Here is a 17,366-nt window from a genome sequence, read left to right as displayed (position 1 = left end):
CCTTCAAGAGGCAGCTGGACAACCATCTGTCAGGTATGCTTTAAGGTGGAATCCTACATTGAGCAGGGGGTTGGACTCAATGGCCTTATAGGCCCCTTCCAACTTTACTATTCTATGATTTTTCACTGACAGCGTTTCTTTACTCTTTTATTTTATTCATTTAACATTTTATAATTTAACTTGTGTCATTTGTAATATTTTAAAATGCGGTGTCCTGTTCTGGGGACCCCTTCTGTTGCTGAAAACCAATAAACAATTTATCCTTAGCCTAGAAGAATTCAATGCAGTCAAATACTCTGGAAATGTAATCCTCCCGCCCCTCATAGGCCCCGTTCAGACAACATGCTAAACCATGCTGCTTAACCACAAAATGGATAACGGAATGCTTAACCATGGTTAACGGTGTTGTCTGACACACGTTTTACCTAACCATCTGCCCCTTGACGACATTACTTAACCACAAAAGGGTTAAAAGTTGTGCTGTGCTCCGCTTCTCTTCGGTTCTTAGAAGCGATAATGGAGCCGGGGGGGGGGTTCGCCTCCGTTAAAAGTGGAGGAGAAGCAAGTCAGGAGGCTAGCGAAGCATAGCGAAGAGAAGCGACCACATGTGGATCGATCCGCTTTTTGGGAAGGGCTCCGCCCACCATTTTGGATATTTTTTCCCATAGGATTGCATTGCGGAAAAGATTAGCATATAACTTTTTTGTTTTAAAACCCACATCCCTGAAACTTACTGTGCTTAGAGAGTGGTGGTTGGGGGTCATTTGTGAAGATATTCAGACTTTTTCGTCCTACGATTTGCTTGCTATTAATTTGTTTAGAATGGCTAAAAGCGGGAGAGGGTAAGGTTTTTTTGAAGCGATGAGAGGCAGATTCAACTCCCAATCATGATCACCTGATGAAGCATCCTCCAATCCCAATGTTGGGGGGGGGGGGAATAAGCAAAACGGGATACTTAGTAAGTATGGATAACCTTTCTTTCTTTGTCTGAACGGACTTCTTCCAGTGTTTTTTTGAAACAGTAGCCCCATCAAATGCACAAACACAACCTGAAATCATATACTACTAAATAACAGATAGGAAACACAGAACTGCTACCCACCCTAACCTTGGTGAACAACTGAATAGATGTGGTGCAAGGGGATGATGTCCATAGGGCATGTGGACATGCCCAGTGCACACTGCCCTGCCTTGGGGGGTCATTAGAACCCTCCAAAGGGTAGCCAGTGGAGGCTATGCCTGTCACGAGTTGAAGTGTGCGGTAGCTTCTGAAAGACTGGTACCTAGAAAGGACCAGTCAAATTGGCACAACAGTTTCCCTCCCCCTGGGCACGTCCACTTTCCTCTTACTGGTAAAAGACAGACATAGCCTTTTTTAAAATCTTCTTCTTGTTGTTGTGATTCAGCAACACTGCTGCTTTTAACTGCACCCATCCTGTGTTTATTTATTTATTACATTTATATACCACCCCATAGCCCAAGCTCTCCTGGCTTTCCCTCTTCAGTGAAGTCAAGCAGGCTTTCATTGTGGTTCAACTTCTAATTGTTGTTGTGATTATTATTAACAATATTATTAATATCAGTACTGCTATTATTAACATTATTATTGTTGTTGTTGTTTAATAATGGCTGTGATCACAGTGCAGTCAATCAACTCTGAAGCAAGGAAAACAAAGCTTTACCCTTATCCTCCTAGCCCCCTATTAGTTATGGGATGCAAAAGAAAAGGCATCTCTCTGTGCTGTTCCCACCTCACAGGGACGGTTTGAAGCAATCCTTGGCTCACTTACTAGTGCCCCCAGAAATGTCTGCTGCATGCCTGCCTTCCCGCCTCCACCAGGGTGCTGTTGTTGTGGGGTATCTGCTGGGACTTACTTCCCCATAGATCTATTTATTTATTTATTGCATTTCTATACTGCCCAATAGCTGAAGCTCTCTGGGTGGTTTACAAATCTATGGCATAGTCGTACATCTCTGCCTGCCTGTCTGCCCTCCTGGTGCCTGGGAGATGTACTAGATGATGGGCTTTGTGGTTCAACCCCACAAGCCTCTGGCATGTTTGCTCCCCGTGCTACAGGGGCATGCTGCCTGTCCTCCTCGGTGCCCGCCCCACAGGGATGGTTTGTGCGTGTCTTGCTTTGACTCAGGGTATCCTTCCTTGTGATAAAAGGCAGCTGCATTGCACGCTCACTCTGTTTAAGATTTCTTGGTGTGTGTGTGCATTTTTAAAGTGTTTCACCTGAGATGAAGATCCTTATTTAGAAAAAATCTTTATTCCCCCAAACCATCTGTCCTATTAATTGCTATGGGCAAGCGCTTTGCAATGGATCCTAATGGACAGGTATGGAAAGATGTTAGAGCTATTAGCATTTCTGAAAATGGGGTGTAGGATTTTCAAAAATTCCCCCAAAATCAGTGGAGGCTTCCAACTGGGCATGAAGGTGGATACATGGATAAGCTCTCATGGTGATGATTTTGAAGTTTGTAATGTGAAAACTGATGGAGTTCTAGAAAGGGGTGTGAATTGAGGTTAGGGGGTGATGCATAGAATGAAGAAAAATCGCCAAAAATCAGGGCATGCTCGGATTTGCTTCAAATATGCCATGAATGTGGATCTAGGTGGCATCTGTGAGGGTGCCCATTTGCAAGTTTGTATCTGTAAAAATGTCAGAGTAAATCCCATTTCTGAAAAGGGGGTGTAGGATTTTCAAAAATCCCCCCCAAATCAGTGGAGGCTCGGATTTGCTTCCAAATGGGCATGAAGGTGGATACATAGATAAGCTCTCATGGTGCCAATTTTGAGGTTTGTAACGTGAAAACTGACAGAGTTCTAGAAAGGGGTGTGAATTGGGGTTAGGGGGTGATGCTTAAAACAAAACAAAACAAAATCGCCAAAATCAGGGCATGCTTGGATTTGCTTGGAGCTTGGCATGAATGTGGATACATGGATAAGCTCTCATGGAGCTGATTCTGAGGTTTGTAACGTTAACAGTAAAAAAGTTATAGGCGTTTGAATTTCAATGCAAGTCTATGGGGGGAAAAACACGGAGCTCCGATCCGGATCCGGAGCTCCACAGCGGAGCAGAGCAGACCATAGGCGGATCGATACGGAGCGGAGCGGACCTGATCCGGAAGTTGCGGATTGGGATCCGGAGCAGATAGGGCTGTCCGTGCACAGCCCTAGTAAAAAGTGTAGTCTGCAAGCATTCTGCATGTGGTAGCATTAACCACAGCTGAACATGGTTAAGTTAACCACAAAGCCCAGAGTCTCGTCTGAACCAGGCCATAGTTCCACCCAATTTGTCCATATCCACCAATTATTTTAGACTAAAATCTCAGAATTCCATAAGAATTTACTTCTGAGTAGATCTGTTCAAGATTGAGGTAACAAAGTTAGTGTGTTGGATCCAGATTTAGTTAGACTTACGCCTTATCTAGACCTAAGGATTATCCAAGGCAAATGGAGGGGTCGTCCCTGCCTGTTCCTGGGATCCCCTGTGTGTCATTTGGATATGCAGGGATCATCCCGGGTTATAGGCCTGATCTAGCCATGCCTTAGAGTCAATCCATTGAAATAAATGGGACTTAAGTTAGTCATGACTAACATGTCCCATTGATTTCAACTGGTCTACTTTACATCTGACTGAATCTGGATTGAACCCATGGAATGTAGTACTAGAAGACAGAGTGATTAAAATGTTCTTGCCTCTCTTTTAATTCCTTTAAAAAAAAAAAAAAACACAACCAACTAAATATTTCCTTGGCCTCTCAATACAATTAATCAAAATCTCATGTCCATCTGTTGTGAATAAGAACATATCACTGAGAGCTCAAGCAGTGTTCAACTAACACTCAGGAAAGCTCAATGAATGTATTGATAGGTGGGAAATGAATTATATTTATTCTATGTATCATGGAAAGATGGAGTGAACAGCAGTAGATAATTATATTGAGAGAGGAGGAGTATTGCAAACATATTTAAGCCCTTTTTAACTCAGCTTGCTTCACTATGCAGAAGCACACACATTTCTATCACCACTATAAAGCTGTCCCAAATGAACAATGAAATGAAATAACGAACAGGTAGGTTAAGGGCATCTTTCTTATAAAATGTATTTGGTGAACGATATGAAGCCTGAGATGCTTTGAATACACTGTGCTCCCTCCTTCTATAATTTCTAACAATTATGACTAATGCATTGTCTGAAGCTCTGAAATCATTTTCGCTGATGTAGTTGTCAGTTATTTAAAAATAAAACTTCCCATTAACCTCCTAAGGATACAGCAGTCTAACTAGAAAGAATAATTTAAGTGTCACATTATCCATGCAGAAGACTACAGTACAAAATGTTTTGTCTTTGCTTTCAAAAATCACTTTTTCAATATTTCAGGAGCTGCCGAGTTTGCCTCTGTTTCTGAAAGCAGATGGGCTCAGATGGAGTCACTAGAAAGCAGGGTGATTGCTGGGGTACTTGTGCCAATTTCTTGCTTGGCTAGCAAAGTTGTTCCACTTTTAGTTCACTCTTGTCTTTGAGGAGACTGCCAGTGAGAGATTTTTTCCCCAAATTGAAAATAACAGGACACTCCAAGATCTTTTTAAAAGTTTCCAGCTCTTTGGTTGGAGACAAAAGCATAAAGTGTCTTCAAAGAGGCCTAATGGCTAAGAAACCAAATAATGGAACTGGCAATTTATTTATTTTTAATCCATCTTGGTGATTGTGAGGGTAGGCAATCATTTTTCAATACAGAAGCTAAATATTTCTTCAGTGCTGGGGTGAACAGGTTGCTTTTCTCCCTGCACCCTGGATATGCTGAATAATAATTAGAGCTGTGTGCAAGTTGGACCCTCAAAATTCTCCACCCTATTTGTGAACAGAGAAATTGGGGAAGGGACAATTTCCTAGAGGTTCACTAATTTCCTATTTATCAGTTGGGGGAATGTGATTGAAAGTCTCTTCCTGTAATGGTACATGGGTGAGATTTGGAGAACGCCTTGGTTCTATTTTTCTTCCTTGCCCCTTCACCATGGGGAGAAATGAATGAATGAACTAGACCTAATCTACACCAAGCAGGATATTACAGTATGAGAAAGGTATATAAAACGCAGCAGCCACACTACTGCTTTATAGTAGTATTGAAGTGCACTGACAACTGTTGGGGCCCATTGACTCATACCATATACCGCTTCCATACACCTATATCCTGCTTGGTGTGGCTCCTGCCTTTTATATACCGCTTTCATACTGTAATATCCTGCTTGGTGTAGATTAGGCCAAGGTGAGAACCAGGGAGGTTTGATATTAGTGTGCTGCTTTTGAGATGTCATGGCAATGCCATTTCATTGTTTTCTGCAGTGTTCTGTTGTTGTACTGATTTCATTCTGGTTGTAGTGAGGTTTCTTTTTATAGTTAGTCATTTTTTTTATTTTAAGAAACCACCTTGCCTTTTTAAATTAAAAGGCTGTTTATAATTTGATTAAAAAAACAAACTTGCAATAGATAACATATAACGTATAGCATTTCTGAAAATTTAACACAACTACCCCATTTTATCACCAAGTGCTCTTTTGGCATTTTAACCTTATATGTATGTAACTGCAGAAAATTTCATCCCAGTGCTCTTTTCATTGCAGAATTTATACTGAAGTTGACTACACCATTTTCCTCCTAGAGCATTGACACTTGCTCAATAGTAAACAATGTCCCCAAATTTCAGCAAGTACATTTTACTTTCTGTACACAAAATGTTCCTGGGATAAAAAATAAATCCTCCAAACCAACTTAATTTTGCAATGTCGGATGGGTTTTTCGTTTGATTGGTTGGTTTGGGTCACAGACAATGTAATATATTTGGGTAAAACTTTTCTAACGAACATTGATGCAGTGATGCAGATACAATCTCCCATAGATAATTTTCTTGCTAAAAATCAAGAGCCGCCTTGTACAAAAAATACCCCCAAAACTATTGATTTCTAAAAACGGGGACTTTTTTTGTCCTAGCAACAAAACAGGTCCAATGTTCTTTTTCAAACAAAACCAGAAGAGGGAAGCAGACGTCTTCTGACACCATCCCTTTGCTTTGATTTTGAGACGTTTTACTATCCCAGACTACATTGTAAATTACTTTGAGGTAGAAAAATGATCCCAAAATTATTTGGGCATTTTTATAGGTCTCTGGATAAGGATAGATTCAATAGTTATAATAGCATCTAGCCAACTCTTCTGTATAATCCACCTCTCATTGAAGCCAAATGGCAAAACTCTCACTTATTGTAATATATGAGGGCCGCATAACTAGTAATATCAAAGTGGATTAACTAAAAGCAAAAAATACCAATTCAGAGATTCAAAAAAACAAAGAACAATAGTAGAACCAAGTGTGGGAATAGCTTTATAAGAGTTTTAAAGCATGTGCCATTCCGTTTCTCATTTCTCAAACGATAAAATGTATGAAAAATTCTTCTGTCAGAAAAGTTATTATTAAATCTACATAGACAGACAGACAGAGGATTATTTTCCACCATGTCTTTTCATGAGTTTTATATAATTTTGTAGGCCCTTACATCTGAGACAACTATAAAAATGTAGAAATTAATGTCTGTCTGAATGCTGAACATGCTTCATCAAAGAGCATATGGTTCAATTTCCAACTACACAATGCACATTTCTACTAAGTACCAAAAGTCTGTCTGTCTGACCTTCAACATGTTTCTCTTCCTTTATATATATCAACTTTAGGGATGATTATTAAACTGATCATGTTCCCCCATTTACAAAAAAGTTCTATGTTTTTTGTTTAAAACAAAATCTGGAAAATTTAATTGAATTTATTTGCACATCTATTTATTAGGAGTACCTTTGAACTGTGGTCAGATTTCTGCCAACTATGATCTCACAGTTGAGACAAACTCTCTGGGGCACTTCAGCTGGAAAAAAGTGAGTATGAGGGGAGATGAGAGAGGTGTAGAGGAAATATATAGGAAGATGTATTTCCCCCCTCTCTCAATGTATTAGAACCAGGGGTCATTCAATGAAGTTGAATTGTGGAAGATTCAGGACAGATAAAAGGAAGCATGTCTTCACACGATGTATAAACTATGCCTTTCTCCACCACAGCAGTAATGGACACCAATTTGGATGGCTTTAAACGGGGATTAGACAAACCCATAGGAGATTAGACAAATTCATAGAGGATAAGGCTGTCAAAGGCTACTAGTCATGATGGCTACATATTATCTCCAGTATCAGAGGCAATATGCCTCTCAATACCTGTTGCTCAGGAACACAAACAGGACAGTGCTATTGCACACATGTCCTGCTGTGGGCTACCCATAAGTATCTAGTTAGCCACTGTGGGAACAGAATGCTGAACTAGACAGGCCTTTGCTCTGATCCAGCATGGTGGTTCTTACGAGTGTGATCCTTACCTAAAATATCTGTCTGGGGCCTCAAACTTTCCATCATATTATTTCATTATGGTAAAAAGTGTAAATTGTAGGAACTCTACCAGCTCATGAAGGACCTAATGCAGTACTATATAGATCACTGGCCTGAACTGAAGCTAGATCTAATTTAGTGCTTGGGTTTCAATGAGCCCAAAGGTCCACTCTTCACACTACTTACTTCACACTATTACAAAATGAAATATAGCAGGCAAATGTGGAGTGTATGATTTGAAAACTGCATATTAAGGAAATGAGCACTCAGCTGAAATTGAATTTCATTAGAAATCACATTCTAAACAATTAAGCTTCTTAATCTTAGCATATATTTGATTGGGAAATGTCTGTGGTATATAAGGATATAAGAGGAATTCATTTGTTCCGCATTTCCAAGGAAATTCACTTGATCTGCATCTACTGGCTCATTATGTGTAATATGGCTTTGCAGCTAAGTCTGCTCTTCTCCAAACTTTTTGCATGATCCAAAGTTTAAAAGTCTGTTTTCCCACAGGTAGAAGGTTACCTTTCGGGTGTAAAGGTCTTTTTCCCACAGTAAAAAGGTGCCCCCCCCTGTTCCAAGTGTAGGGAACAAATCGCCCACCCCCTTTAAGAAGGGTAGCTTCTTTGCCACACAATACTGCCAATCTTCCTGCCTGGTTGACTTCTACTATCTCCATGTTTATCTAAGTCACCTTTTGCTTCTAGGTAAAGTTAGAATCCCATGCTCCAGGTGTGAAGATAAGGATGATAATTTTCAAGCTATTTGAGCCTAGGACACTGAAACATTGGTGCCAAACGTGTGTGGGCATTACAGAATACAGAATGGACTCTTCCAGCCTCCTCTTACAATGAGTATATTCTGAAGTGACTGCCTAATATGATATTTTGTTCATGATTGCCAGAGCATGTGGAAAATATACCAGGAAGATGTTGCAATGTGTGGAATCTGTGAACTTATAAGAAAGAAAAGCTTCTGACGAGGAACATAATCCAAAATACATTTATGAAACTTCCTTCTAAAAAAGTATCTCTAAGAAAGCATGTTAAGCATCTTGTAAACTGCCCAGAGAGCTTCGGCTATTGGGCGGTATAAAATGTAATAAATAAAATAAAATAATAAATCGTGTAACCTCCAAGTTAGATTACTGCAATGCACTCTATGTAGGGCTGCCTTTGAAGATGGTTCAAAAGCTACAGCTTGTACAAAACGCTGCAGCCAAATTGGTAACAGGGGACCAGTAGGTTTGAACATATAAGACCAACTCTGTCCTGCTTGCATTGGCTGCCTGTATGTTTCCAAGCTCAAGTCAAGGTGCTGGTTTTAACCTATAAAGCCTTATACGGCTTGGGACCACTATACCTGACAGAATGCCTTTTCCAACATGAACCTACCCATACACTACACTCAACCAAGGGAAGCTCAGAGGATGGCAATAAGGGAGAGGGCCTTTTCTGTGGTGCCACCCCCCAATTATGGAACAATTTCCCTGATGAGGCCTGCCTGGCGCCAACATTGTTATCTTTTCGGCACCAGGTCAAAACGTTTCTTTTCTCCCAGGCATTTAACAGTATATGTTGAGTTTTAACTGACTCCAGAACTAGCTTTGGCCTGGCTGAGTGTTTAAATTTTGTTTTAAATGTTAGCTGTTTTTATGTTTCTTAAATTTTGTATATTGATTTTTAATGTTCAGTCTTTTAATCTTTGTAAACCACCCAGTGAGCTTTGGCTATAGAGGGGTATATAAATGTAAATAAATAAATAAATAAATGTTTCTGGATATGATAAAATACATAAAATTCACTTCCACTTTCTGCCAAAGTTTTAAAACCTACAGTAATGAATAGCTTCCATCATTTTTTCCTGTCTGAACATGCATACAACTGGACCCTAAAGCACTTAATGTGTTTAAAGCTCTGTTTTTAATGGCCAGAGCATATATTAGTCAGATTAAGGATGCAATCCTAGGCCTGTTTAGTCATAAAAAGCCCTTCAATTCCCAGCATTTCCCAACCAGCATGTCTAAGAATCTATAGATTTCACCCTAAATAGATTAATTGACATAGTAGCTAGATCTACAGATACTCCCATTCTGGCCAGAATAGTGTGAATTACCACTATCACATTACACTAAGAATATGGCTGCAAACCTATACACACTTACTTGGAAGTAAATCCCCACTGAATTCAATGGGCTGAGTAGACATGTATAGGAATGCACTGCACAAGCAGTATATACAAGACAGACCAAAGAAACTACCCACATACCATTATTTGTTCCCAGCATCTGTTATTCATCAATATACAGGAAAACATAGTATCTAATTTACAAAGTTGTATCCAATTGGTATCTCTCCACAGTGGGGGCTTCTGTCAGCAGACTAGGGAAGAAGGTGATTTTCAGTAATTCCTCTCCCTTTTGCAGTCCATGCTGTTCCAAAGGGTTCCCCAATACACTGGAGCAGATTTTGGTGGGGGAAGGGAAATAGCTGAAATCACCTTTTTCCTCTGTTAGGCTTAAAAAAAGCATTAAAGGAGTGTCACCAGTTGGATACTACCCTTATGCGCATGCACACAAAATAAGTTTTGGGAGGCTCCTGTTTTTCCTTCCTTTCTGCCTCATTATTAACTAGGATTCAGCACTATCCAAATGTCCACTGAAAATTTCTCATGTATAATGTCCATTATGAGCATCTGATATATCATCCCTTACAACAGGTAACTTCTTAAGCAAGTCCTATTCATTGAAATGCAGTTTTGTATAACAGAAGCTAAAGAAAGATTCATCCCTGCATCATGTGAGAAACTGACAAGAAACTTAAGAGTTTAACACCCTTGAGCCAGATGTCAGATAAGGTCCTAGATTAACAGTAATTTCCCCTAAGTGCTGCAGTGCTGTCTACAAGAAAAATGTTTTCAGATTAATGCACCATTATTAGCTGAATGCCAGGGTTTCCTTGGACTAAATGAATGTGAAATATTGAAGTACACTCATACCAGAATTTCCTGACTAGATAATACTACTGGACGTGGAAGACACGTACAGGTTTAGTGCACCAATACATCTTCTAAAATGTATGATTACTTAAGTCTTGTTTGGAGAAAATGCAAATAAGTTTATATTTAGAAATAAACTGATCTGAACCAAGGGAGAACAAACACTAATGAATATATTCCTCTGTTTTTAAACACAATTTGTTCATATGGTCTGTAAACTAAGAAAATATGTCTTTACCCCACTCCCAAGAAAAAAAAAGCTGTTTATTAAAAATCCAATGACATTTTAATTAAAATAATTTATAGTCACTGTCACCAATAGATGCACATTGTTATGTTAGAAGGCACATCTGAAGTGAAACGAGTACATCTGCCTGTAAATGAATATGCACACATCAGAATGATAATAGCTAGAGATACGTCTCAAGATGGATTAATGGCTCATTAATGTGGGCAAAAACATATATTATGACGTTACTCACTAACCTTAATATTTGGTATAATCTCATAGGGATTAATATGCTGACTTTATTTATTTATTTAAAAAAACTTTTAGTTTACATGCATTTCAAATTGCAAATAAATTATAGATTTCTTTATTTACAGCTTTTGCTAAATACAAATTGATCTTGTTCAGATGACCTGCTGAGCCATGGTGGTTAAGCATTTTGTGTGAACCATGACTTAGCATATTGCGTGAACCATTTCTAACCAACATGGCTACACAACCACAGTTTAAACACATTTGCTGCAAAAGCATTAGTGGCCTAACAATTTTTTAGCGTGTTGTACAAACAGGCCCGCTATTTCAAATACAATGTACTGCTTCTGCAATTTTTTTAATTGTTTCTTTAAAATGGCTCCTTTCGATAAGTCAAACTGAATTTTAAGGCCATAAATTTTTTTTACTTAAATGATTGACATTCATCCAAACTATATTCATTGCACAAACCATGGGACTGGACTCATTTCTGACATTACCAGATGTAAAAAAACACTTATTAAAGCTAAGACGATGCATCTTGCTCTCATCAGAAAATGTCCCTGGATTGTTAAGTACATCAAACTGCATATTTTTATTCGTCAGATATATTGAAGGGCCAAGTTAGAAGCCCAGGAAGGGTTGAAGTTTGGGCAATATTAGTCTACTTGTCGGGCAGAAGTCATTGAGATATATTTATTTATTTATTAAATTTATATACCGCCCCATAGCCAAAGCTCTATGGGCCCTTTCTACACCTAAGGATTATCTCAGGAAAATGGAGGGATCGTCCCTGCCTGCTCCAGGGATCCCCTGTGTGTCATGTGCATGCACAGGGATGATCCCGGGATGATCCCAGGAAAAAAGGCAGGTGGCCTCAGTCTACTTACTCTCAGTTTTATGACTCCTGAAAACAAGATCAAATTAAGTATTGTGAGAAATACAAGAGACTTTCTGTTATACTATGACTATACACCATTTCCAATATATGAACAAGGGAAATGCACCCTATACTTAATGGAAACTTTGGCTCCTCTTATTTGCCCACAGTATTTCCCTCTAGTTGCCATCTTAAGTATTCTGCTGAAGCATGATCACCAATGACAAAACACTTCATTAAAAGTAGCAGTAACTAAAAAGCAATTGAACCATTATGCCTTGAGCTCTACCTTCTGATAGTTATTGTTTTATGTACTTCTGCAGTAAGGACCATTCTGTGTTAAAGTAACAGCAAATATTGGGGGGAGGAAAGAGAATACCAAGCCAAGTTCAAAGTGCATGTTCTGACATATAAAACCATGCCTATATCCCAGGGTAGTCCTTGGATCATCCCTGTACATGCAGATGACGCACAGGGGATCCTGGGGGCAACCTGAGACTAGTGAGGACTTACCACGGGATATCAGGAACCGTGAAAAGCCGACTTTTCCATGGTGTTCCCGGGTTGTCCTGTCCTCCCCATGAGTAGTGGGGACAGTAAAATGAGCACAGAGCTGCACGGCAGCAGTCTGTGCCCATTGGGGGTTGGGTTGGGGTTGTACTTTTTTCATAGAATAGTAGAGTTGGAAGGGGCCTATAAGGCCATCGAGTCCAACTCCCTGCTCAGTGCAGGAATCCACCCTACAGCATCCCTGACATGTTTGTCCAGCTGCCTCTTGAAGGCCTCTAGTGTGGGAGAGCCCACAACCTCCCTAGGTAACTGGTTCCATTGTCATACTGCTCTAACAGTCAGGAAGTTTTTCCTGATGTCCAGCTGGAATCTGGCTTCCTGTAACTTGAGCCCATTATTCCATGTACTGCACTCTGGGATGATCAAGAAGAGATCCTGGCCCTCTTTGTGGGACAACCTTTCAAGTATTTGAAGGGTGCTATCATGTCTCCCCTCAATCTCCTCTTCTCCAGGCTAAATATGCCCAGTTCTTTCAGTCACTCTTCATAGGGCTTTGTTTCCAGACCCCTGATCATCCTAGTTGCCCTCCTCTGTATATGCTCCAGCTTGTCTGCATCCTTCTTGAAGTGTGGTGCCCAGAACTGGATGCAATACTCAAGATGAGGCCTAACCAGGGCCAAATAAAGAGGAACCAGTACCTCAAGCTATTTGGAAGCTATACTTCTATTAATGCAGCCCAAAATAGCATTTGCTTTTTTTTCAGCCACATCACACTGTTGGTTCATATTCCACTTGTGATCTACAACAATTCCAAGATCCTTCTCGTAGTATTGCTGAGCCAAGTATCCCCCATCTTGTAACTGTGCATTTGGTTTCTATTTCCTAGGTGTAGAATTTGGCATTTATCCCTATTAAATTTCATTCTGTTGTTTTCAGCCCAGCACTCCAGCCTATCAAAATCACTTTGAAGTTTGTTTCTGTCTTCTAGGGTATTATCTATCCCACCCAATTTTGTGTCATCTGCAAATTTGATAAGCGTTCGTTCCTTGCACCTACTCGTCCAAATCATTAATAAAAATTTTGAAGAGCACTGGGCCCAGGACTGAGCCCTGCAGTACCCCACTCGTTACCTCCCACCAGTTTGAGAAGGTTCCATTGATAAGCACTCTTTGAGTCCAATTCTGTAGCCAACTGTGAATCCACCTAATAGTTGTTCCATCTAGCCCACTTCTAGCTAGTTTGTTAATCAGAATATTATGGGGCACTTTGTCAAAAGCTTTGCTGAAGTCAAGATATATGACGTCCACAGCATTCCCACAGTCCACAGGGGAGGTTACCCGATCAAAAAATGAGATCAAATTAGTCTGGCAGGATTTGTTCCTGACAAATCCATGTTGGCTTCTAGTAATCACTGCATTGTTTTCAAGGTGCTTACAGATTGACTTCTTTATAATCTGCTCCAAAATTTTCCCAGGGATGGATGTCAGACTGACTGGTCTGTAGTTCCCAGGTTCCTACTTTTTGCCCTTTTTGAAGATAGGGACAACATTAGCCCTCCTCCAGTCGTCCGGCACCTCACCCTTTCCTTACCTTTAGCACTGGTGCGTGAGTGCACATGCTATGCACATGCACCTGGACATGTATAGAGGTTCTACATGATCAGGGCACCCAATCACACAGGGTTCCCAATTGTATGTAACCCCTAAGTGCAAGAAGCTGTTTGTTCAAAGGGGTTCTCTTGCAGACAACTGCTCTCACTGCACAGACATTAGAGGAGGGTGGCTTGCATAAGGATATAATGTCAGGGATGAAGCAAGGAGTATGGCCCCACTCTAAAATGAAATTGTGAGTGTCCTAAACATGAGTAATGCATCAGCTTTATAACTGTTAGAATCCAATATGAATGATTAAGTTGTTTGATTTATTTATTTATTGCATTTTTATATAGCCCAATAGCCAAAGTTCCCTGGGCAGTTGTTAATTACATTTGTATACTGCACCATAGCTGAAGCTCTCTGGGCAGTTTACAAAGATTAAAACACTGAACATTAAAAAGCATAAAAACAGATTAGATAATGTCTATTTAAAACAACTATTCTGAGTCAGTTAAAACTCAACATATGCTGTTAAATGCCTGGGAGAAAAGTCTTGACCTGGCGCTGAAAAGATAACTATGTTGGCGCCAGACAAGCCTCATTAGAAGATCATTCCATGATTAGGGGGGCACCACTGAAAAGGCCCTCTCCCTTGTTAACACAGTATACCATAAATTAGTATTATAATGTGGCTAGAGCACTTGCAACTGTATTAGTAGAAATGAAACTGCTGGCAATTATATTAAGAGGTTATTAATAGAATTACTGCACAACACTATTTGATAGACGTTAATAAAATTAAAATGCTTAAACTACATTGTTTAGGAAAGTGATAGGGAAATTTTATTTTTAGCCATGTTTTGACCCCTAATCAAAATTCTTCTTTAGAATTTCCTTACCTCTTCCTTGGTCTTTTTGGATATAACTCTTAGCCAATCACCAATCATGCTCAGGACAGCAGCAAAATATGCAAGGCCCACAAGGATCCAGAACCACACCACTGGTTTATAGAAATCAAAATATTCAATATCCGATCCCCCTGAAAAAGAAAGGGTTTTAAAAATTAGATAACTATATAGGTTTCCCCTGTATATCTCTCATCCACATTTCATCACTATTTATGAAAAAAGTTGACTATTCCTTGCCTTGGAACTTCTCATGAACTTTGCACAATAAACAGCAACCAGACATAAGAACTGAAGTTCCATTCATTTCAATTAGAAAGCATACAGATTTTTACATCTTTCCCACTCAGTGGCCTGATTTGAACATTATGCTAGTTATGCACAAGCCTCAAGCTCTTGTGCTCCCTCCCAAAAATATCTGCTTCTAGTTTTAAAGTAACCACAGTGCCCCCATTACATCCAAACTTAGGGAACTCTGCTTAGTTTAAATTATGGCTATTGAACAAACCAGGTTTATGAACTACTGTTTGATACTGGCTAGTTTGAACAGACCATAGTTTAGACATAGTTCCCCTGAGTTCAGATGTAATAAGGAACTCTGGTCAGGTTAAAAGTAGAAGCGGAAGTTTCCAATTGCCTCCTCACAGACATATCAAAGGAGAAGAGGGGAGGAGAAAACTTGCACAGGCTCACGCACATAATGCTAAATTATGGTTTAGTAGTACATTCAAACAGGCCTAATGACACTTACAAATACTTTGCTTTAGATTGTACTCAACATTTTTTTACTTCTTACATTAGCCAGGTCATGGATGTCACAGAATCATGTGTAAACTACACACCTGGGAAATGCTCATTTACCCTGGAGTAAGCCCCAATGAACACTATGGAACTTACTTCTAAGTAAACATACGCATGATTGTATTGTAAGACATTCAATCTCAGAATATTTAGGCAGCTCTGACACTGTACTAGGCATGTATTTTCCTTTTGTTTGTAACAGAGGTGGGGTTGCAACTTTAAATCATCTGTGAAATTTTTTTCTAGTGTTCTAGTATTCATTCTCATGCAACCTAAAGGCTAACTCACCCATGTTAACTTCTCACTGGATCAAAAAAGGATCAGATAAAGGGATCCAGACAGTAACAGGGACTAGTGAGTGCTGAGTTCAGAAAGCTCACCACTCACTAGGATGAGCCATACATGGGTGAGTCTCAGCAACCCACCAGGTTCTGAGGGCAAGGTAACTGAAGGGTTAGAGGAGGCAAATCAAGGACCCCACCAGAGGATGTCACAGTCTCAGAATTGAACTAGGGTGGGGAGAGGAAGAAAGACTCATCTTGACTTCAAAATGATTCAATGCAGAACAAAAGGGTGGGTTAACATTTTAATACTTTACTTTGTGTATCAAAAATGCCCAAGGCCAACCTTGATATCAAGACTGGCAGATCCTGGTTATGATTAAAAGGCTAAAAAGGCTCATCGCATGGTTTGCACTTTTGATTTGTGCACACCTCCATATTTTCTAAGTTAAGCAATGTCACCTAGTGGTAGACCAAGCTGACTGCATTGACTGAGGCACTTTATGTCCCAAGCATTTTTGAGGTTATGCGAGGCTAAACCTGTCATGAGTGTTTAACGCTGCTTTCAATTACAGGCTAAGCAATTTCATTGACTCCAGTACATTAGTGAAATTGTTTAAGTCTTCCTCTTAACATTCTTAGGCCACTGCTGTGGTCTGGAGCCAGCTGGCAGCGCTATCATGAACAGCAGTACACTGAACATAAGCGCTGCAGAAGCACTTTAAGGAAGAGGCATATCAACAGAGTGATTCCCGGCAAATCTTCAAATGATGTAAAAACATATTCTTGTATAAAATATTCCACTTCTTTTTTTTTAAAGACTACTTTCTTCTACTAAGGAGATCTAACAATCTGATCCTAAATTGAGGGGTTATGGCACTAACTTGAAATCAGAAGCACCCAGGCATCATTAATACTTTCTCCTAAGCAAATGTCTCCTCTGAGACAGGGGTGGGCAACCCCTGTAGCTCTCTAGATATTTTGGCCTACAGCTCCTGTCCTACCTCAACATTGGCTATGCTGGCTAGGGTTGATGGAAGTCGTATGCCAAAACAACTGCAGGGCCACAAGTTGGCCACCCCTATTCTAAGAGAAACATTAGCATCTCTGTCACACTGCCTTGCATCTATGGTTACTTATAAATAGGACCTCAGGAACGTTGGGGCTCTAAGTTCTGGAATTTCAGTGCTAAAATCTGAGGAAATGGTTCTTTCTGGCTTTAAGCATGTAGGAAGATGCATGGAAATCCTGGCAACATTCAAAGCAGAAAGTCTCAATAATGTGCAATTCAAGTGGGATGGGACAGAAGTTCGTCCAGTTCACATTTTAAATGTTTTATTTACTTATTGAAGTTTATACACTACCCAGTAGCTAAAGCTCTCTGAGTGGTTCATAAAAAATAAACTTTTTACTTTAATTAAATTTCACACTTTTAAACCAATAAACAAACCAAAACTCAGTTAAGCTTCTAAATTTT

General features: G+C 39.7%; 1 protein-coding gene across 1 annotated transcript in view; it reads right to left on the bottom strand.

Moving 5' to 3' along the window:
* KCNK2 (potassium two pore domain channel subfamily K member 2) overlaps positions 1–17,366 on the bottom strand; it is a 151,399-nt gene that overhangs the window by 11,071 nt on the left and 122,962 nt on the right. The window contains exon 6 of the mRNA XM_063125578.1: positions 14,802–14,941. Coding sequence (XP_062981648.1) covers positions 14,802–14,941 — 140 coding nt within the window. The remainder of the gene's footprint in view (positions 1–14,801; positions 14,942–17,366) is intronic.

This window comes from Elgaria multicarinata, chromosome 4, assembly GCF_023053635.1.
Source record: "Elgaria multicarinata webbii isolate HBS135686 ecotype San Diego chromosome 4, rElgMul1.1.pri, whole genome shotgun sequence".
Classification (NCBI taxonomy): Eukaryota; Metazoa; Chordata; class Lepidosauria; order Squamata; family Anguidae; genus Elgaria; species Elgaria multicarinata.
This window is presented reverse-complemented; position numbering and strand designations above follow the sequence as displayed.